General features: G+C 43.7%; 1 protein-coding gene across 1 annotated transcript; it reads right to left on the reverse strand.

The window, feature by feature from the left end:
• Nucleotides 1–250: 250 nt before the first annotated feature.
• On the reverse strand, nucleotides 251–3471 carry OLIG2 (oligodendrocyte transcription factor 2). Its single transcript, XM_073362074.2, has 2 exons — nucleotides 3301–3471; nucleotides 251–2302 (listed from the first exon to the last, which is right to left on the reverse strand). The coding sequence occupies exon 2, from the start codon at nucleotides 2263–2265 to the stop codon at nucleotides 1387–1389; it is 879 nt and encodes a 292-aa protein (XP_073218175.1). The 5' UTR covers nucleotides 2266–2302; nucleotides 3301–3471; the 3' UTR covers nucleotides 251–1386.
• Between the last annotated feature and the right edge of the window lie 20540 nt (nucleotides 3472–24011).

Here is a 24011-nt window from a genome sequence, read left to right on the forward strand (position 1 = left end):
ACTGATGGGAAACCAGTTTCAATTGCAGCCTTGTAAGACTGTTAGGAAAAAAGGCTGGAAGTATTATCTTTAAAATGTTCTAAATCTTTTTCGATCTGTTTTTTGGTCTATTTAACCATGGTGCCATATTAATATTTCTGAAAGTAAAGTGTCTTGTTCTTCTTCACCCCAGGCTTCAGCCACTAGACTTCCCAAAATATAAATGGATGGAAAAAAGCAATTTACTTAAAATGTTTTTTATTTAAAATCTCAACAGTGGATCACTCGTTTTGTTTTTGCAACCAAACAAGTAATAAATATTATTTAGCAACTTTCTTTACAAAAATAAACAGATGATAAAATCTCTGCAAGGGGCAGTAATAGGGAACATTGTTATTTCAGAAACAAGCCCAAGTTCTCAGTATTGCAGCACAGGCAGCGTGGAGTTCCTACATCGAAAGCACATTAAAGAGTTTTGTAACTTTGTTAATGGTGGCAGAAAACAAAAACGTGTTATACACTAAAACAAAACAAAAAATCCTTTACCATTCGTAAGGTTTCCTGTACAAGTGCACAAACAGAAAGCTCAAGCATAACGGACTTACATAATCATTGGACAGAATATTTACAAATCCAAACCCTAGAAAACTTTGCAGGCTACATTTACATCAAAAGCCTTCATTCTTGCAAATTATGCTGGTAGGAAGGCACCAGCCCGGTGCTCGGAATAACCACTTTGCATGTCTTAGGATATGAACCAGAAAATGTTGAAAGGGACTATGTAAAAACAATAGAGAAAAGCAAACAAAAAATCCTATGCCATTTTGGTTACGTCATTCGAGGAGGAGAGGCTATAGCTATTTTCAGCTCCTATCAAAGTTTAAAAAGATGCACATATATTTATTTAAAAAATGCTCTGTGGGTTTACACACTTGCTATTGAGATTGGACAAAACATCAAGTACTGTACGTAACGCTGGCCTCCATTCCCTGCTGGAAATGCTGGAGAAGAGAGGATCAGTTCTGCGTGGAGACGTTTGCAGGAAGAGGAATTGGGTTTTGTTCATCTTTCTCACTGGTGGGCTTCAGGGATTGAGTGTCCCCAGTCTATCTCAGTATGGAACATGCCTGAAGGTGCCCCGGGTGGCCTTGGGACCAACCTGTAGTGAGGGGTAGGGGGGGGGGAAGGGTGTGTTTAAAAAACTTGGCTGAGACCGGTATGTCCTTGTAAGTCCTTGTATGTGCCTGTGCTTTTAAGGGAGGCCCCCCCCCATAGAGTCTGTGTCCCAAAAAATGTGCCCGCGTGTCCTCGGGGCTTGAAGCTGGAGTCTCTCTCCCCATTCCCCACCTTGTTTCGGCAGATTCTCTCCCCCTCCCCTGCCCCACTGGCGGCGGGTCCCGCGGGGGTTCATTTGGTGTCGGTGGTTAATCTGGGCAGGCTGGCCGTGCTCATGCTGGAGACGTGGTGGTGAGGCGGAGCGGGCACCTGGCACATACTGCAGGGGCAGGGCATTCCTCCCCAGTGCTGGAAGCTGCTGCCCAGCGGGGCCGAGGCGGCGGCGGCCGAAGGCGACTTGAGGAGCCCATGCGGGGGTCGGATGGAGCTGACCGCGGAGAGGCCGGAGCCGGGCAAGGAAGCGCTGGAGACGGCAGCGGGGGGCAGGATGGGGTGGTGCACGGGGTGGGCGGCGGGGTGCCCGGGGTGCCCCGGGAGCGGGGCGGAGTGGGCGGCCATGCCCCCCGGGCAGGCGGAAGGGTGGAAGCCGGCGTGATGGCCGCCGTAGATCTCGCTGACCAGGCGCTTCATCTCCTCCAGCGAGTTGGTGAGCATGAGGATGTAGTTGCGCGCCAGCAGCAGCGTGGCGATCTTGGAGAGCTTCCGCACCGAGGGCCCGTGCGCGTAGGGCATCACCTCCCGCAGCCCGTCCATGGCGATGTTCAGGTCGTGCATCCGCTTGCGCTCCCGGCTGTTGATCTTCAGCCGCAGCTGCTGCAGCTCGGGCTCCGTCATCTGCTTCTTGTCCTTCTTGGAGGAGGAGGACGAGGAGGAGGACGAGGAGGAGGAAGAAGACTTGAAACCCAGCTTGTCCACCACCACCACCCCGGCCGCGCTCATGGCGCTGCGCAGCTCGGCGCTCAGCTCCGGAGGGGAGTCGCTCTGGGTGGAGCTGGACACTGTGCCCCCCGAGAAGCCCCCGCTGCTGCCTTTATTCCTCGCAGAGAGGAAGAGGTCATCGGGCTCCGGGGACGAAGGTCTGCTGGATATCAGGCTAGCGTCGGAGTCCATGTCCCCGGCGAGGGGAGAGCGCCGCGCACCAGGCTGCCTGCGAGGAGGAGAAACGAGAGAGCGACCCCAAATCAACGGGACAAGGAACTGCGCGACAGCCTCAACTTCACCTAGCTAACGCTCCAGGCAGCTAGCCACCCCTGGCCAGTGCCCAGCCTCTTCCTCCCTGTCCCCGGCAGTGTCTGCGAGATCCTTCGTCTGCGACCTTCCCAGCGAGATCCGAGACCCTCCATTCCCCTCTCTCCGCGATCACACGCCTCCAAGTTCAGCAGCAAGGAACTCCCCAGTCCGCTATTGTCTCCCAGGCTACTTTCCAACTCCCGCGCCAGAAGCAAACGCGTTATTCCACCCTGTCTCCCAGGATAGTTCCCAACCTGACCTCGCCTCCTCCCCTGCCCGCCCTTTCCCCACCTCCCGCGCCAGGATGCTCACCAGAGAATTGTCACCGGGATACCTTCCAATTACTCCCCATCACCCGCCAGCAAAACCCTGGATCTCCACCCTGCTCCTCACCCCGCCAAACAGCACGATCTTTTAATATATGAATCTTGCACGACTGGTTTCCGAAGGGTCACAAATTACGCCCCAGCACGGGACAAACCGCTACAAAAGGAGGCGGAATCCTGGTTAAGTGACCGGAGTCGCTGATGGGGGCGGTTCGGGGAGGACCGGGGGAAAATGAATCATATTCCCGGGGAGACCTTCCTAACCAGATCAGTATTTGTTTAGACACTTAACACACACCGCTGTCTGCCCCCGCCTCTGTCACCTCCCTCCCTCCTCTAGCTTGGGCGAATGAAGAGGTTCATTTCAACCCGGATCAGCGCCCGCGAGGAGCCCAAAGCAGTGAGAATCGGAGACAGAACCGGCTGGGTGCACAGTTCCCTTTGGGGGGGGGCGGGGTCCTGTCCATCCCCATTTATTTATTTGGGGTTAGTGGGTCAGGGCTACTGGGGAGGCTGGCGGACGCCTCCCTTAGAAAGTTAGCTGCCGCAGCCCACAGGAGTCAGGGATTGAATTTGTTTGGGAACTTACTGTTTGCAGAGTGATCCCTTTGGCAGGACGGACCCGCTCCAGCGCCGCTGGTGGTTGTCACAGATCACAATAATAATAAGCACCTTTTGGCGACTCGATGGTGTTTTTATAGGCACATCGGCAAGCAGCGCCGGGTAAGAACAATGTTATTGTCCTGGAGGGGCCGCTGCACCAATAAGCAAAGTGCTGCTAGGGGGCTGGGAAACTGATGTCATTCCGGCTAATTCCGCTCAATGAAACTGACTAAGACACGCTCCTTTGCAGCGCCAGCCAATGGCGTTTGTTAGGAGGAGAGACCCAGAGAGACAGGAGGGAGAAAGAGAGAGACCTTTGTCAAATCTAGAATAAAATGTAACAATGCCAGCGTTAGGAACAGCTGTTGGGGGGGGGGATAGACCAAACAAACCTTAGTCCCAGCATAACAATCACATTTTGAAAGGAATGGCCCTAAACTCCTAAAGCACTCCACCGGGCTCTGCAGCTTGAGAGTATTAATAGGTTTCACAAACACATCGGTATTTCTCTCCTCCAAACCCCCCCCCCAATGTAAACACTCACCAGGCACAATGCAACCCTTCCCACACTTACTTAACCACTTATCTCTGGTCTGGGCAATCTCCCACTGCACCCCGGACACACATATTTCAGGGCAATGAAAGACATATAGTTCAAGGGGGTGGGGGGTGTTCATAGCTGCCTAAAACCATTGCTAATGACCCCCGCTCTGCACTCCTCAGGGGAATGGCTGACTAGGGAAAGGTGATTTAGTCTTTTCTCCGCTTACTTCAGTAAAGAAAAAGAAAAGTGATTTTTTTTAGCCACCCCAGTTTTTGTCAAAGAGTTTACAAAAGAGCAGATGTGACTAAAACACTGCGATGGGACAGCGAAGTTAGCAGGAGTCACCACTGCCGCTAGCTCAACAGAGTCCGATATTTCTACTTTAAAATATTTCCTTTTTTAAAACCCCGCTCACAAGAGCGACCCTTTGCCACCATAAGGCTTTTGTGTTGCCCTAAAAATGCACCTGTCCTTATTTACAGGGTATTTTTGTTAGCTCTCTCTTAAAATAACATGCCCACAATATCATTTCAAGATAGCTCCTCCTCAAAACTGGACACTTATTTTAAGTAATGCCACAGCTTGGGAAGCGAGGGAGCTCTGCTTCCTAACTAGAAACTTTAATAATTTCTGTGCACCTGCCACATCTTTGGGGGGGGGCGGGGAGGGAATTAACCTTTGGAAATAATGTTGGATTTTGCATCCAATGCCCCTCTCAGCGCCTGTCAAGTAATGTCTGGTGTTTCTTCACAGCTACAGGCTGGCCCTTCCTTTCCATGAGTGTAATTCCTGGGTTTAGCTTTTCCTCTCGTTTGTATATATCCTTGTCCTCTCCTTCCCCACAGCCTTGCCGCCTTTGTTGTATTATTTTTATACCCGGGTGTTTCCCAGCTGGCTCCGCAAGCCTCAGTCATCCGTTAAATGTGTCTTTAAAACCTTTAAGAAGTGAAGCGTGGAAATGTGTTTCCTAACGGTTATGAGGATGATCCATAACAGTTCAATTAGCAAAATCTGTCACAGGGAGCCCCTGCCTCGCCGCTTGCGTCTGTCCGGCTCGCTGGGTCTTGCCCGCTGCATGCGTCCCCGGGAGTGTGCCCGTGCCCGGGTTTGAAGCAGAGTGAGTGGGCAGGCGTCTGGGAGTTTGCTACTGGGGGTATGGGTGTGATGGCGTTACCTGGCGTGGCGGGCACGGGCTTCAGGCAGAGAGAGCGTGGGGGCGGGGGGGGAAGGTGCGTGTCTGAACTGGCCAGGGGCGCTGTGTGCGTAGGTTTAGGGGCATGATTGTTGGGTGTGGACACCAGCCAGTGCGGCGCGCGAACGTGTCTGTGTGCGTGTGTGTCTGCCAGTGAGGACATGGGGGAAGGAGAGGGGGCACTGGGATGTCCGTCTGCCTGGCCAGGCGGGGCAGGAGGAGAGAGCGGGGATCGTGCTGAGGGGAAGGCTGGACAAATATGCAAACGTTGCATTTCAAGATAAGAAAGTAATTAATTAATCAGCAACAACAACCCTTCCTTGCCCTTTGACGGACCACTCTATTGCGCGTATTGTGAGAGTCCCATCAAACAGGGCAAAATCTAGTCAAATCAATTCAGCCAAGTATCATTTCACCGTCAGGCAGACCGTGACCAGCGGGTAGCCAGAGACACAGTGAGCGACACTGGGGAAGGGCGCTGCAGACCAGAGGTTTTCGAAGTATTTCTCAGTCTAGATTCCCAGAACGGCTGGATCCGATCCCCAGTGAAACAGAAGGAGATTGAAGTCTGTGTCTTATAGGGAATAAGTGAAAGAATCGTTCTCTTCCTTGTCCCTTTCAGTCTCTGAAAGCTGCTTGATTGAGTATATTCATTAATGAATTTATCGATATAACGGGACACGTCCAAGGCGGGTTTTAGGTTGCCGGCTCTAGTAGATAAGCCTGGGTAACCCAAACTAATTAAATTTTCTACTAATCCCTGTTTAATATCAACACCTGCCACCTAGTGGCTCCCGGATAAAAGCTCCAGAACTTCTCCCAAACTTTGCCCCGATGAGCTGGTGAAATACGTGAGTTAGGGTTCGAAAAAAAGTCCTGTTTCCTTCTTTCCTTCCTTCCCTTTACCCTTCTCCCTTTCAGTCCTTCTCTTTTAACTCTCCTCCTCTCCGTCTCTAAAGCATTTTTTACTTTACCACTCATTTTGAAATGATGTGCAACAAGTTTCCGTTCTCCAGAAGCAGCCCAACCTTTTCAGTGATGTTTCTCTGTACAAAGCAACGTGAGTTCACGCTGCAGCTTCGGGGGCTTTGCTCTGTTTGCTGTTCGCGCCGGGGAAGCGGGTCGAACTGGCTATGAACCGGAGACAAGCGATTGGCCCGTTTGATTGAGGCAGGATAAAAGTCGCTCCGAGTGCGCTGGGGATGGATGTGCGTGACTCCGAACGCTTGCGCCGTTCCCTGGGCTGTGAATGCGCTTGTGGGTCTCGAAGTGTGTGCGAGGGAGGGTGCGTGTGTTTGGAAAAGGTGGGAAGGAGAGATTCACATTTTACAAGGAAATGACCATCCGCCCCGGGACAGGCCGTGGACGCCAAGCACTAGTGATGGGGCAGTGAATGGCACACGAACACATACCTTCGATTATCAATTTTTGTGTCAATGTTAATAATCCAGGAGCCTGTTCAGATTTTTTTGGTAACCCACAAACACAAGATTATTGAGCCCAATGTGTTTTTTTGGCTTGTGCTACTGAGCCAGCATCGTGGAGGTTATTACACTGGAGCAGGAGAGATGGCACAAATCCAGTGGATGCAGAACATTACTCCAATATTTCATGTCAGGCGGTGAAGCTCCAGAGGAATGATGAATGTCTTTAAAATACATTTAGAACCTTAGGTAACATGTTTCCCAAGGCTGATTTTTGAAGCTGGACAAAAAAAGTTCCGGTATATATCTGGTTTGAGCTTTCATATCCCAACACTTCAGCACCTGGGCTTTTCTCGGACTCCTTTTCTTCTTTCTGTATTATGTCGTGCTTTTCAAATTGGCTGTACAGTTTCGATCCTGTACTTCACACTCAGCCAAAAGTCCCATTGAGAATTTCCTCTCAGTAAAGATCTGGTCCACACACAACATATCAGGTGTACATCATACACAAAATGATCAGTTAACCCCCCCAATTCCTATCACTATTATTAATTATTATTATTATTTGCAATGGACCAGGACCCCCTTGTGCTAGGCGCTGTACAGATATCTTTGTATTCTGAATTGTGCCGCTATGTAGATCTCTGTCTAGGTGATCTAAAATTCCTTTGATGAAAGTATGATACCACACTACTATGTCTGACAGACAGGGCTGGGTTGCATTATTTGTAATTAACATACTGAAGAACGGGTTGATGGGGTGACCTGGATGGTTTCTTTTGTAAAATGGAGAGCCACGTCAGCTTTGGAAGTGACTGTTTACGGTGTTGCCATGTTTAAGGGAGAGTTCAGCCCACCCTGGACCTTAAATGTTCTGTGAAAATGTCTTAATGATTCGGCGGGGCTTGCAGGGATTCGGATTTTACAGGTGATCTAAGCGTTGGCTTTGTCTTTCTATTAGTTAAACTCCCAATCGGAAGAGAACCCCTTTAACGTGGCTAGAAGGCTTGAAAGTTGGGAATCAAACTCCCCGTCCCTGCAGGCAAGGTCCAAAGCCTTGTCCCTGCAGTCTAGCTCCAGATTTGTTCCCATCCCACACAATCAGCTGTCATTTTACTATTTCTGTTGCAAACAATCTTCAAGGCAAAACCCATCAAAACCCGAAGTTGCTGTATCCAGATCACAAGCAGAAGAGCTGTGCTAAATAATGAATCCCACACTTAATGTAACTTTGGCGAGGTCCCTCAATTCGCAGCCGTTTGCCACGTGGGCTTCTTAGCAGGTTGAGACCAGTGTAGACAAAGGAGGCTGTCCCAGAGGCGCTGAGCTCCCACCATCCCCGGCTTCTTTTGAGAGTTACCTTGTAACAAATAGAAAAGGAGGACTTGTGGCACCTTAGAGACTAACCAATTTATTTGAGCATGAGCTTTCCTGAGCTACAGCTCACTTCATCGGATGCATCCGATGAAGTGGGCTGTAGCTCACAAAAGCTCATGCTCAAATAAATTTATTAGTCTCTAAGGTGCCACAAGTACTCCTTTTCTTTTTGCGGATACAGACTAACACGGCTGCTACTCTGAAACTTGTAACAAATATTGCTCTGGGGACCTGACCGTGCTGGGCTGAGATTACCGGCTGCTCGGGCCAAGCGGGAGGTTGGGAGAAGCCGGCTGAATGAGTTCAGGGCTGCTGCTGAGAGCAGAACTCGCCCGGCGTGAGGCCCAAGCTCTGAGCTTCAGGCAGAGACGCCGGCTGATCGCGAGAAGGAAGTTTTAGTGCCGACACGCAGAGCTGATGCCCCCCTGCAGCCCGGCTCACCTACCCAATGGGTTCAACGGAGCTGGAGTGTAGGGCCTCCAGAGCGTGAGTGTGCAGGGCAGTTTTGTGACCCCCCCCCCCAGCTGTGTCTTGTTCTGTTTGTGGGAAACGATCGACCATCAAATAAATGAGAAGCCAGGGTTCCCAATCACCTGCTGGACCTTTTACTCGGTCGGTTCAGAACATACAGATCGAATCGACTTTTTAAAATATCCGGCCCACCGATCCGAATCGTTGCATCCACGCTGGGGCGCATCCTTCCCTTCGAACCGTTCGCAGCGGGTTCTCAAGCGATGGGGACATTGCTGCGCTTGGAGGGAGAAACCAGGCACCGCCAGCGAGGGGCTCTGAGAGTATCTAACGCCCGCTGCTTTCTAAAGCGGTGCTATTGGACTGTCCGGAGTAATCAGTTCATACACAGTCTCCCGGAATGTAAAACGTGAGAGGATTCGATTTCGGACTCAGATCTGCGAGCTGAAAATAAAAGGGCCCGTTTGTCCTGGCTTCGCAGAACAGATCTGCAGCGAGAGAAACAAATCCCCTGCCAATCCACACGCTGGCTGTTTGTCGGTAACAGAAAACCGTTCTTCAAAACACCCCAATGCAGCTTCCCGGCGAATTAGGACGGGCTCTGTCAAGAATCCCGGGACATTTCACTTTAACAATCGATGAAGTAGCGTTTCCCTGCAGTAGCGTCGTGCTGCAGTATCGTTTCACTGTCTAGGAAAAGTGCAAACACATGCCACGGTTCACTAAGCCTTTAACAGTTAAACCGCGCGGAGAACAATTTTGTGGGGATGAGACAATGCTAAGTATCAGCAGTCATGTCCCCCAAATGCAAAGCCTACAAAAACCCGACAAGCCAAACCCCGATTTTCCTGTTAACTGTCAGAAACAGAAAACCGTGTTTCTTCCCTGGGCATCGAGAAAGCTCTAAGGAGCAACGAGTGGTGGGGATCGAAAACTTTCTTCTGGAAAACCTGATGGTGCAGCCGCAGGAATACCTCGACTTTGGTTAGAAAACGCTGTCAGGACTGGAAACCGTTGGGACGTTTGCCTGGAGTTCTGTACAGTGTAGGAGCAATGGTTTTCCCACTGGCATTTGAACTCCCATGTGATAATTTCAGATAATTTCAGACAACAGATAATTTCATAGCGTTCGAGTTGTGGGGCAGGTTTGTTAGCGAAAGCAGCGTTTAGCCAAACCGGGGGGAGATCCTATAATGCTATAAGGAAGAAGAAGATTTTTTCTGATTCCCCACTGGTGAAATAGTCTCTGCTGTTTCCAATTTGCTTTTACTTTGTGACAAATAAAACATGCAGGGAACTGTGTGTTTTGTGTTTATCTGTTAACCAATTCATATAATCTGCCCCTGTCCAAATGCTGGGTTCAGTCCTGTCCTCACTGAAGCTAATGGCAAAATTCACATAATCTTCCTTGTGAGCAAGATTGGCACTCTAGAAATTTAATTTACTAATTTATCTCCTAGTTCAATGGGGCCCGATACTGCAAGCTCCTCCTCTTTGGTGGGGCTCCACTGAAGTCAGTAAAAGGATTCCTGGAGGAGCCATTCACCCCAAGTTGGTTTTGACAATAAAATGTGGAATTGAGCATACTTTATTACTTACAAATTAGGGCTGTCAAGCGATTAAAGAAATTAATTGCAATTAATCGTGCAATTAAAAAATTAATTGCAAGATTAATTGCACTGTTAAACTATAATAGAATACCATTTATTTAAATATTTTGGATGTTTTCTACATTTTCAAATATATTGGTTTAAATTACAACACAGAATACAAAGTGTACAGTGCTCACTTTATATTTATTTTTGATTATAAATATTTGCACTGTAAAACACAAAAGAAAAAGAAATAGTATATGTCAATTCACCTAATACAAGTACTGTAGTGCAATCTCTTTATCATGAAAGTTGAATTTACAAGTCTAGAATTATGTGCAAAAAAACCTGCATTCAAAAATAAAACAATGTGAAACTTTAGAACCTACAAGTCCACTCAGTCCTACTTCAGCCAATCTCTCAGACAAACAAGTTTGGTTACAATTTGCAGGAGATAATGCTGCCCACTTCCTGTTTACAATTTCACCTGAAAGTGAGAACAGGCGTTCTCATGGCACTCTTGTAGCTGACATCGCAAGGTATTTACATTCCAGATGTGCTAAAGCTTCATATGTCCCTTCATGCTTCAAGCACCATTCCAGAGGACATACGTCCATGCTGATGATGGGTTCTGCTAGATAACAATCCAAAGCAGTGCAGATCAATGCATGTTTATTTTCATCATCTGAGTCAGATGCCACCAGCAGAAGGTTGATTTTCTTTTTTGGTGGTTTGGGTTCCATAGTTCCCGCATCAGAGTGTTGCTCTTTTAAGACATCTGAAAGCATGCTCCACACCTCGTCCCTCTCAGATTTTGGACGGCACTTCAGATTCTTAAACCTCGGGTTGAGTGCTGTAGCTATCCTTAGAAATCTCACATTGGTACCTTCTTTGCCTTTTGTCAAATCTTCTGTGAAAGTGTTCTTAAAAGAAACATGTGCTGGCTCATTATCGGAGACTGCTATAACATGAAATATATGGCAGAATTTGGGTAAAACAGAACGGGAGACATGCAATTCTCCACCAAGCAGTTCAGTCACAAATTTAATTAACACATTATTTTTTTAACGAGCATCATCAGCATGGAAGCATGTCCTCTGGAATGGTGGCCAAAGCATGAAGGGGCATATGAATGTTTAGCATATCTGGCACGTAAATACTTTGCAATGCCAGCTACAAAAGTGCCATGTGAATGCCTGTTCTCACTTTCAGGTGACACTGTAAATATGAAGCCAGCAGCAGTATCTCCTGTAAATGTAAACAAACTTGTTTGTCTTAGCAATTGGCTGAACAAGAAGTAGGACTGAGTGGACTTGTAGGCTCTAAAGTTTTTACATTGTTTTGTTTTTGAGTGCAGTTATGTAACAAAAAAAATCTACATTTCTCAGTTACACTTTCAAGGTAAAGAGATTGCACTACAGTACTTGTATGAGGTGAACTGAAAAATACTATTTCTTTTATCATTTTTACAGTGCAAATATTTTTAATCAAAAATAATAATACTGTACACTTTCTATTTGGCATTGTAATAGAAATCAATATATTTGAAAATGTAGAAAAACATCCAAAATATTTAATAAATTTCAATTGGTATTCTATTGTTTAACAGTGCAATTAATCGTGATTAATTTTTTTAATTGCAGTTAATTTTTTGAGTTAATCACGTGACTTAACTGTGATTAATTGATAGCCCTATTACCAATATTTAGTCTTTTTAGATCAGATCTGTAGATAACCAAGGCAAGAATGAAGACTCTCAAGGAATATCATGAAGGGAGTAGCCTAATAGTAATCAGATTACTGCTTTCATGCTGCTATCACTTGGAAATGCCATTATATTATTATTTTAAGTATTTAATATATGTATCAAGATAACTCTTTGAAGGCCTCAGTCACAATACAAGTCACGCTGAGTGCTGTAGTCTTGAATCCCTGCCCCAAAGAGTTTACTTTTTATGACTGTTGTTGTTGTTTTAGGACTGAAAAATTGTGAATAAATAAAAAGAATGGTTTTCTGGAATTTTTGGAGAGTCAAACTGGTTTAATGGGTTGAGCATGGGAGGAGGAGCTAGCTATTCCTGATTTCTAGTACTGGATCTAGCAAGGACATATTGTGTGATCTTGGGCAAAGCACTTAGGGTCCAACTCACACCTGCACATGGGGACCAGCACAAGACCTATACATAACTCTCACTTAAGTCCTATTTTGAGCCAAAATATTGTGCTGGCCATTTGCCATGGGTGAGTTTCACCCCTGAAAATGATCTGCAAAGTTATGGGGGAAAGGAAGGGGTCTACGGGGCTGATCCAAAAAGGAAAGACTCTTACTGACTTCAGTAGGCTTTGGATCAGACTTGTATGGGTTTTTGGTGTACAAAGAAGGCCTGAAAGTTTTCCTTCTTCCCCAGTTTTCTTTTCTGCTGTTCCCCCAACCCCCTGGATAGACAAGACCTGAATTTATAATGTAGACTTTACAACTGAAGAATTAGTAAATTTATGACATCAGTGATACCAAGGAAGGGAAACTTGGTTAACTGAGTGGGGAAGAAGTTTTTATTCTGATGGTTTACATCAATGGTTTATTTGTATTAACACTTATTTAACACAAATGTTTGATAGAAATACTCTCTGTGGCAAAGACACAACACACCTACCCCTACAGTGAAAGGCAGGCATAGCTCCCAGTCCACATGGGTATCATCCAAGGAGTCTTCCAACAAAACTGGGGAAAACCTGTCTTGATATTCTTGGTTTTTCTAGGGTAAAAGGATGCAGGAAAAACAAACAATCTTTTTGTCTTGTTTAAACAGAAAGATAGCTCTGATTATAGTTAGGGCTGGTTAGAACATTTTCAAATATATGAAATTTCCTGGGGAAAGTCTTGGCAGAAGTTGCACTCTGTAGTCCAGCGGTTAGGCCACTCACTAGGGCTGGAGGAGACCCAGGGTCAAATCCCTGATTTAGAGCAAAGCTTTTCATCCCAATTCAGGCTGAATCTGGGTCTCTCCCATTCCAGGCTAGGCCCCAATCACTAGGCTCGACACCTCTCTCCCCAAATTGAAAAACTCAAGTTTCAGTCAGCAAATGGACATTTCAACACAATTCCATTTCCACACAAACATTTGAAAGGGTGTACTTTCCTTCCAATGTGAAAATAAAACACATTTTAATCCAAAATGTTGCTGCAGAACAGAGTTGTCATCCTCTGACCCACTTTAGTTATAATACACCATTGACGACATTGTTGTCCACAACAAAATAGATTATTGCATCACTTCCACGGCAAACCCGGACCATATTTTTCTCCCTTTGCTCTCTTTGGGACTGATCTGAAGTTGGTAAAAGTAGTGCCATTTACTTCAATTGGACAGTGAACGTGAGTAAGGCAAAGAAGATTTGACCTATTGTTTTGAATAAGCTTTTATCTAAGCCTTAAAATTCAATTCAATCTGAAACTTGGAATAAAAGATATTAGTCCAGAATCTGTTTTACTGTTTAATTTGGGAGTGAAGGGGGTGGGACAAGAAGAGGGGAATGTCCAGGTGTAATGATTAAATACATACTAATTCTGATGACTATTTATATAATTTAATGCAAGATAACTTTTGTGCACTCCTCTAATGTAAAACAACTTCATTTAAAAAGTTGTAAGAGACAAGAAATAACTCCTTAATTGCCTTTGTAAAAGAAAGGTTTAAAGACTGCTAAAAAAGCAAAGTTGGGGAAACAATTTACTGTAACTGGTTCCTTTCAATTAACATTTTCTAAGGTTTATTAACATGTGTGCTCCTTCCTGATGATGCATCTCAGGCAAATTCACAGGCGGAGACAGAAATGACTAGAGAGCACAGTCCTAGAAGTGTTTTGTGCAGAACACTGCTGCTGAAGTCAGTGGGAGTTCTGCATTCAGAGGGTGAAATCCTGGCCCCATTGAAGTTAATGAGAATTTTGCCTCAACTTCACTAAGGCCAGGATTTCACCCAGAATGTCTGATCCAAAGCCCATTGAAGTTAATGGAAAGACTCCCATTGACTTCAAGGAGTTTTAGAACTGGCCCAGGGTGTTTTCAGTATTGGGGTCACAGTCTGTCTCAGGTCTTTTGTGTGAAAAGAAGGAACTAAGCAACATCTATCTTTGTAGCTGCATAAGCATTTTTAATTTAACTATCAGTAGGATGTCTTATAACAATTCTGAAGGAGATTTTTGAGGCTATTAGGTAAGGAAACACTATTGGCACTGTTAATTCAGGTACTAAACTAAGGTCTGTGTTATAGTTTGTAAACTCTTTGGGGCAGGGACTGTGTTCTAGGCTATGTTTGGATAGAACCCAACACAACTGGGCACTGAACTAGAGTAGGGCCTCTTGCGGCTACTTGAATTTACATAATAAATAATTATGACAATAGCAATCATAAATAATATGTGAAATATTCATTAGGCTTCATCATGCAAGTGCTCCTGGTGCAAACGCGTATTAACTTTACTACTGGAAAAAAACTAAGGAAATTCACAGAAACACCCAGAGTGAAGTAATTGTTACAATTTTGTTATAAACTCACTGACAAAGGCAAGGAAACAAAATTAGGGCTAAAACTCAGTCCTTAATTTACCCAGGTGTGCCTAGTTTTATAGCATATAGGGAGTGGAGCTTTCAAACGTTCTCAGCTTGGTTTAACTGTGCTCCTGTTAACTTCAATACTCAATACTTTGGAAAACCCCACCCAGGGTGTCTAATCTATTTTGCTAGTCTCAGATTCCTACGTCACCTGAACACAGCAGAGTGAGTTAAGGATAGATGGAATTATGGACAGAGGGCTAAACTGAGCCCTGGTGCAAGCTAATTTCACTGAAGGCAATGGAATTGTACTTGTTTACAGCCAGGGCTGAATTTGGCCCAGGAAGTCATATTCTACCCTCATTTCCATGAGTGCAGCCCTATTGCTTTCAGAGTGGTCTAGCCCATGTAATAGAGGGCAGGACATGGCCTAGAGTTTTAGCTTTAATTTTGAATTTCCTGTTTGGCTGATTAGTTACAATTTTACCACTCTCTAAAATGTCCCCTTTTGTCAGTATGTTACACCTTTCCCATTTTAGAACTACATTTTAACTGAGCAATATTTTGCACTTTTGAAGGTCCTCATTAAAGATCAAAATTAATGAGGTTTCAATAAGTTTGAAAAGATTAATATATAGAGAAAGAGGTACTAGTGTGTGTGTGTGTGTGTGTGTGTGATTTTTCACATTCACACTCTTTGGACAGAAAGTTTTCATCAGCCAATTGCTTTGTCCTTTCCCAGTGAACATTTCCATATTGCTTCCTGCACGCCATGAAAAGCTGTTTTAAAAATCCTTTGAGTTACCATCTTTATAATATATTAATATATTTGTTTCATTTAGTCTACTCGTTTCTTTTATTTCTGTTCTGAATGGTGTCCAGTCCCCAGGCCATGTCTTTTTAGCTTGTTCAGTGGGGTCGTGTGTTTCTTTTAACATACATCCATCTTTCCAATAACAACAACAATTAATAATGTGTTCATCATGATCATTTCATTTGTAAGCTTTACTTCAAATGTCTTGACTGATAGGAGCTGAAAGTTTCTAGCCAACCTGTTCTCTAATGTATGATAAAGAATGAAAAATAATGAATAGAACCTCGGTATAGAAAGGCTACATTAGATATTTGGCAAGATTTCTCTTAATTTGTCAAAAATTTTGGGGGGCTGTAGCCTTGTCATGTCATCGTGGGACTTGCATTAATGGAGCAACAGCTGAACTAAGTGTTCAGAATGAACATATCAAAGACCAGAGTCTGTACGACACCATCTCTTGTATTCCATGATGTCAAAGGTTGCTGCAAATGTATCCCTTGCTTTCTGGGTGGCATTGTTTAGGATAGTGGCCCCAGCAGATGGCCCAAAAACGCACCTCGGCCTAGCAAAGAGGGACCACATGTGATGAAGCATAGATGTCTCATTAGCAAACAGGGGAGGAAGGGGGGGAAAAGCAAGGATGAGAAAAAAAGATAAAAAGAATACACAAAGACATTTACATATTTACATTGTTTCTCCCTCATTTTAAATTCTCCTTTAGCTGAAGTGTCAGTGTGCTTGCTTTTCTCCTTCTGTTTGTATGTTTACTTGTGCTAAATAGATTATGATAATCAGGCACATAAATGCATGCAACTGTTATTATGGCATTTTAATCACAGAGTTTTTCACTGGAAGCCTTCATTAGAATTCTCATAATCTCACTTGTTAGTGTAACAAACAGTAATAAATGCCAAGGAACTTGGATTAAGTCAGAGACATTCAGACATTAAAGGAGGAATATGGAAATGTTGTCAAATCTCTGCATTATTTACTGAAATGTCACATAAACAGTTCAGGACTCTAAATATCTTACTCATTATAGGATAGGGAGCAGTGCAACCTGAAGAAAGGAGTTACATTTTTTTATGGAGAACAGTAACCATATGTGTCTCATAGATTCTTTCTAACTTTGCTGAACTAACTGGATACTCTTGCACTTGTTAATATTTATTGATTTATTTTTATTTACAAAATCATCATCTGAAATACCGAGCAGTGGATGCTTTGCCCCCAGAAGACTGAACACAATTATAAAGCCTAATTCTTAACCTTTATGCTGCACTTTTACATTTTCAGAGTTCTGTACAATTGATCATAATTGATCATAACCAAACTGACCATAACCATAATTGATCATACCCCAACCCTCCTCTAATTACAAAATAGGCATCTGACGTGCTCCTAACATTTTTATATTAAATACTATTTTGGAAAAGAGGTAGCAAATAATTGTGAGCTGTCCTAATTCTATGGGTCAGATCCTGCTTTCCTTATCACACACAAACTCCAACTGACTTCAGCTGGACCACTCAGGGGAGTAAGATAATGATTTGCTCCTTATTTTTCAGCTTGGGTCCTTCCTGCGTGACATGCTTCCATAAAACTGCCCATTGAATTATAGCTCTTGTTTGGGACCCATCTATTAAAAAATAGTTATACTTAGAGGATAATGTAGCATCAGTGAAAAACGACAAGTAACTGCTCCTTACAGGGAACTGTAGTTATATTTGTTACTTACAGACAGCCACATCCTGCTCCTGCTCCTGCATATGAATTGCCCTATTGGACTGACTGACACTATTAGTGGGAGCAAGGCAAGTGGGATTTGGCCCAAAGCCAGGACTGAAGTGCCTATAAAACACTTTAGCAGTGCAGTGATTTAAAAGTTATTTTTCTTTCATTTTTTGTCTCCCTTATGAAATAGAGGGGAAATTAAATTAACAAAAAGTGTTAATGCAACAGTAAGATATAAAATCAAACACTCATCAGAAATTCTATTGGTTACACTTTCTACCACAATATGGTAACTCAGTCACACTGTAATTATGTTGTATTTTCTAGTTCTGATTTTGTACCGAATGTAAGACTTAGTGTATTTGTGTATATTTAATCTGTACCTTCACAAATAACAGGAAAAATCCTGGAGCTTTGAAATGTCATGCATTTTATGTGTTTGATTTCTGTTCCTTTAACTTTGCCTTAGTGCTAGATTTTGCATGAGGGGGCCAAACCCTGGTCCGGTTGAAGTCAATGGCAAAACTCCTGTTGACCTCAACAGGACCAAAATTTGACCCTTAAGGATTAAGAAGAATCCAGCTCGTGTGGAGACTCCAGATAGCATAGGACGATTAATTGAATCAATATTGGAAGTTAAGTTTTATTCTCCCCTCTAAAGAGAAACAATTTGACAGGGTACCGTAGATACCTTCTGTTTCGAATAAAATTCAGAATCAGAATTCCTTGCCACAAAGGTTTATAGTGGGATCTTTTTCATTCTTCTGATAAGGATAAACTCCTATATTATGATCAGAAAAAAAATGTGGACTTTATACACAGTACAACTAGTTTATATGCTTTATAATCTCTTTAAATTGACACACAGGAGAAGGAAAAAGATGGACTTGTTAAAAGTGAAAATATTGCCACTTTGATACTGATGTTTCTGTAATAACTCTTCTAAAATATCTATAACTCAAGGAGGAATTATTACCACATCATAGTTTGAGAACAGTGAGCTTTTTAAATTTCAAACTGCCTACTGAAAATTATGGGAGAGAAACTTTAATCCCACATTGTAATGATGTTATACAGAACGCAATTATTCCACAACATGAATCTGTAAACTCCGTATTTATAGAACTTCTATACACCTGCAGAATCAGGCCTCCAAATTTTGTGTCTAGTAGTTTGCAGGACTCTTGCTTTCTCTTTCTCTCTTTGCGATTGTTTTATTGTCCTTTCCTCAGTTTGAATTCTTTAAAACTAACCCAAAGATAGTTTTTCAACAATCTGTTGCTCTAGAGAGATATATTCTGCAGTTGGCAGAGCTTATTTGTCATTTAAAAAAAATCCTTTAGTTATCACTACAGTAAAACGCTGGTAGAAGTTTTGATCTTTTGTATGCCACATTGAATTTATCTTGCGTTTCTTCTCTTTAACTGCCTCCCCATCCCTTGACTTAAAGGGGTGTTTTGCTGGCGGACTGAGTTAGGGCTTCAGGATTTTGTGCAATATAGCTTGTGACAGGAATCACTTTGCCAGTGCTGTGGATCCCTGCTGTGAGATTTTAAGCACATGTTCCTTTTGTGGCGCTCTAAGGAAAAGTTCACAAGTGAAAACGTAACTGCTTTACACAATGTTACTTATTTTAAAAGTTCTCTACGAAGCACGTGCCTGTCAGGACATCTATTATCCAAGTGAGATCCCAGCATTCTTTGCCTAAACTCTTCATCCTCCAAATCCCTCTCATCATCTGCTTTTCACAGGGTAAGTAGGATTCTAGCTGGCCCAGGCAGAGAGAGGAGATGGAAGCACCTGCTTTCCCATGCAGAAGGCCCAGGAGTGTCTCTGACAGCTCCCTCATATAATATTGGCACAGCCTGGAATGGAGGAGAGTTGATGCATCCAGGTTTGATGCTGCAGCATTTCCTTCCCCTCCCTGCAGGGGGTACTGTGAGCAGAGATGAACTTTTGTCCTCTTCCAGTTTCATTCCTCCTTTCTGCAGGCACTTGCACAGGACAAGAGGAGAGAAAACTGGAAGGGAGAGACAGAAGATCCCAGGGGGTGAGCTCGGATAGATGGGAAGGGAGAAGGATAAAGAGGTGGTGGAGGGACGGAACAGAAGGCTCAGAGAATTTAATTAATTTAATTTAGGAAAGAAAAAGAGGATCTATTGGGAGGGATGGGAGGTGGGGGGTCAGGAGGAGAGGAACAGACAGTCAGGGGAAGGGGAAAGGGGTTGGCAACAGACATTTCTGGGGATGGACAACTGGGTGCAGTAGAAGACCAGAGGAAGGGACTGAGGCACCATAGCACCAGGAGAGAGCTGACAGAGAGCTGAGGGGAAGCGTGAGGATAATGGAGGGGAAGGAGGGTGGTGGAGAGAAAGAACACTGAAGATAAAAAACAGTACATAGCAGGAGACAGGCGAAGCCAGAAATAATAGAATAGTGGGCCTGAGCTGCAGACTTTGGCACCAAATTGTGATTCCTCTCCTCCTCTGCACTGCAAAGCTTGGGGGCTATTGGGTCTGGGATTCAAGTTCATTCCATTGCAGAGATGGGGAGCAGCCATGAAATTCAGCTGCAAATTCAGGTTCTGATTTGGAATTCTCCCCCAAACATTTGGGGATGTCTAGATCCAGTCTCTTAAAAAAAAAAAACACTGGTGAAAGAGAAAGAAAAGGGTTTCAGCAAAACAATAAACGCTGTGAAAGGCTGGCAAAAGATAGGCAGTGAGTCTGAGGGGAAACACAGACACCGGAAAATAGCAAAGAAAAGAAGCACTGAGATAAGGACAAAACAGTGGTGCTTAAGAAGAGAAAAGAAGGCAAAAAATTTATAGTAAGTCATTTGTGGTTTTCCAGTCTTTACAAACTTCCTTTATTCAAAGTGTGTGTTCCATGGATTTAATGTGTGCTTGGCTGTTTACTATGAAAAAAAAAATCTGAAAAAAATGCTTTTTGGTTAGGCTCAGTTGACCCACCATCACCAGACCGACGTTTTCTCAAAAGCTGACAGGTGTGGAAATGTAATTTTGTGTTACTTGTGACGTATTTCAGCACCTAAAAGGGGAAATACCCCAGACAATACACACAGAGACTATTCTGTACCGTGCCTACCACCGTGGGTTCCTGGTCCACGACTGGGGCTCCTGGGTGCTATGGTAATACCAATACAGAATAATTATCAATACAATCCTCACACCATTTTACACTCTGTGAGTTACAGCCTGATTTCAGTGACTCTAATGGAAGTCTGGTGTAACACTACTGCCTACAATGAAGTCTCACTAGGCTCACATTGGTGGATGTGAGAGTAGAAGTCATCCCTATCTGCTTCTCAATTAAGCTGATGTGCCCCTAAAGCCTGGTGAAATCAGTTTTTTAAATCTCAACTCAGTCAGAGTTTATCTGGGGAACTAAGCCTTTCATGAAAAAGATCCCACCTGTACAACAATAAGCCGAGCGCACCCTGGAGTAAACATAGATACCTATCAGATCAAATTCAACAGTGACTTAAACTGTGGAGAAAATTATGTCAGGTATAAGTGTGTATAAGTACAAAATAGCGTAACTTGCACTGATCTGGCAATCAGGGAGCATGCAAGCCAAGTGTAATTGACTAAGGGCTAGACTGTAACTTTACAATCTGCCCTGAGTGTGGACAGCACATAGCTGCTCCACCCCCAGAGCAGACCAGAGACTGAATGGTGACACTGTTCTTCCCCTGCTCCCACCAAACCCTGGGGGATGAGTAAGTTACTTCACTCCTTTTTGTAGAGCAGCTTCCTCCTCTGGGTGTCATGCCAGCTGCTGTGCCTGGTAAATGGGGATGGGGGCATGTAACCAGGCCTTCTCCAGCTCCCCATGGATCTGGCCTCTTCCTGCCCACTTACTCACAACAACAGCGTGTATCAGGTGAACAGCCTCTGCGGTCCCCACCTCAGCCAGAGTGTCAAACTGATCAGGAGCAAGCAGGGGGAAGGGGCCTGAAGGAGTGCTGTCATAATCTAGCCCATGGCCAGAAGCACTTCTGTCCAGGTATAGGATATTAGCCCAAAGGGGAATTACCATTTTTAAACCAACAGTTCTGAGCTTCCTGTCGGTTGCCACAAGGACAATCTATTTTTCTGTAATAAAACATCATCGGTACCACAACTTGCTCGTGTTTATCCCTGGCACTGAATATTGTGGTGCACCTGCTCAGAGGTGAAATGAATTAGCAGAATTGTTTCAAACCAGATTTTCAAAGAGAACTTGCAGCTCTTGGAACTGATTCCCATTTATATTAAGACCTCTTTATAGCACCCAGTGGAAAGGAGCCTTGAAGTGAATATAAACTACACGTATGCCCACTTTAAGGCAGGTTTACACTGTAATTGGCCATAGTGTTAATGAGAATCAGGGCTCATGAGTGTACTTGTGTGTACTGAAGCTTACTTTTGTATTAGTATGTGCAGCTAGGCAACCAACTGCCCGTGTGAATGAGCAGAATACCTGATTTGCACGTCCATATCAGGCACTGGTGAACATAAATTAGGCGTATGCAAATACACATATGCAGTTGCATGCACCTAACTTTGAAAATCTGGCCCATGTAGCCCAAATTGATGGTATCAGGTAGCAAAAGTCTAATCCAAACATCTCCTGTGGGAGAGGCATTGATTTTTTTTTAATTTGTATTATTTCATAGAATCATAGAATCTCAGGGTTGGAAGGGACCTCAGGAGGTCATCTAGTCCAACCCCCTGCTCAAAGCAGGACCAATCCCCAATTAAATCATCCCAGCCAGGATTTATTGCCAACCAAACTGTTTCAGGGCTTACATTCACATATGGAAATCTCTCTCTTGGGTCTGGAAACCACAGAGAAGCCTATGGCTGTGTTAATGAAACAATCCTTCAAACATGACTGATGACAAAGGATGCTATGAAATGGCGAGGAAGAGATGTAATTTTGCTAAACCTAAGGCTGAGATTTCTGCAGCCTGTCGATATTCACAGCACTGGATCTGTTAAATATTCTTTTAGTTGGTGGAGTGTTCTTCACTTTCTTTAGCCAGGAGGCCTCTCTCTCTGCACTCAGTTTTCTTGTGCTTCCTGGGTGGTGGTGGAGTTGTGATGTCTTGAATACCAATAGTGAAGCTGAACATATGTGAACCTTTCCTAATCCTGCTAATCTTCCTTCAAAAACCTTTCTGAAAGTGTAGGCAACATCCAGATTTAGAAGAAAAAAAAAAGCTACTGAGCATTTTAATGACAAATAATCTTTGTAAAGGGGGAGGGGGTTGCTGCCTCAGCTGGAGATGGAGCTTATGAACTACAGCAGGTAGAAATAACTGCTGTATTACCTCATGTAATCTCCGCTATTCAGGGTCAGATTAGGCCTGAATGCAAGACGAAATAGACTTCTCTTTTAAACAGGGGACTTTGTCCCCACAACGGCTATTAGGCAGTAATTAGTTGTGACACAGAATTACCAGCCACACAATGGTAACTGGAGCCTTACACGTCCTTTGAAACTGATTGGAGAGATTGAATAGATTCTACTTTCAATTTTTAAATTCTGTTCCATTGTAAGAATTATTTATGTTCTCTCCTCCCCCCTCCTCCTTTGGTTGCATAAATGTTATACCTACCAGACAAGGGGCTGGTAACAGTATAAATACGGAAACCTCCTGTTCAGAAGTCCTGGTGGCTGCACACAGCTTTTAGCAAGCCTGATGAGATAACAACTTTATCTTTGATCTCATTAGCTATGATATTGTTAAGATGACTTTGTGGTTGCATTGACACTGTAGATGCTTTGAGACTTCCTCCTAGTGCCTGGAAAGGAAAATGAGAGCTAATGAAATCAGTAAACTTTGAGGTACCACCGATTGTGACTGTCCATTACTTAATGAGTCAAGTAACTGAATAGCAAAGCATCTCCCTGCATACAATTTCATACAAAACACATGCAGGCTACATTTCCAAGCAGCATCCAGATAATTTAGTCAGTGGGATTACCTCAGATGCACACTGATATAAGAATCAGGCCTGTTTGGTTTAGTTTATAGTTTTATATATACCTGCAACATGTAGGAGTTGTGAAACTAGTGTTTTCAGTGAAGTTAGAATGAGGCTAAATCTCACTGCCTTTTGCAGTGTAGTAATGAAGTAAGGCTTTATCTTGCTGCTAAATCCTCAGTATAATCAACAACAATAATAACTAGATTACAGCGAGCCCTCTATGAAGCAGCTCTTTGCAAAATGTTTATTCAGCAGTGAACTTTAGCAAACAGTTTTAGATACAGAATCTCTATAGTAAAACACAGGTATCATGCATATGCAATGATAAAGTAAAGAAAAGCTTTCAAAACCTTTTCCTTACCCACCCAGACTTCGGACACGTGGCATATTTCACTTCCCAAGGTCACAATGATACTAAAAGGAAAGAAGCTGGCCTGACTGAGGTCAAATAGCTCTCCTCTTTTCTGAGTTTCATCTTCCTTTTGGAGCCATTTTCTCCATTGTCTCATCTGAAGACCAGAGACTAGTCCAAAGCCCATTGAAGTCAATGGAAAGATTCCCATTCACTTCAGTGGACCTTCTATCTGGCCCTATGTTAATGATACAACCCAATGTCGCTAGGAAAAACAACAAGTTTCATATAAGGCTGACAGTGATGGTGGTTCATATATCTTATGGATACCTAATATAACTGTTTTATGTTATTTCCAGTTTCTTCCAGTGAATTCCTATGGAAACCTGAAGATCTGGGGAGGAAGGAAAAGAATTCTTAATGCTATTTATTGGAGCCATATTTAAGGAATATCAATTTCAAAATTCCATTCTCATTATTTTAATTTGCAAAGCACTCCCTGAAATCATACACTATTAATGCACCCCAGTTAGCATTAGGTTATTACAACAAGATATACTGCTATAATGTGCACCTCGGGTCTGAGTACTGTAAAAATAAATGACCGCCCTCCTGAACTACAACTGCTGGTAGCAAAGAAAAAC

Source organism: Lepidochelys kempii, chromosome 1, assembly GCF_965140285.1.
Source record: "Lepidochelys kempii isolate rLepKem1 chromosome 1, rLepKem1.hap1, whole genome shotgun sequence".
NCBI lineage: Eukaryota > Metazoa > Chordata > Testudines > Cheloniidae > Lepidochelys > Lepidochelys kempii.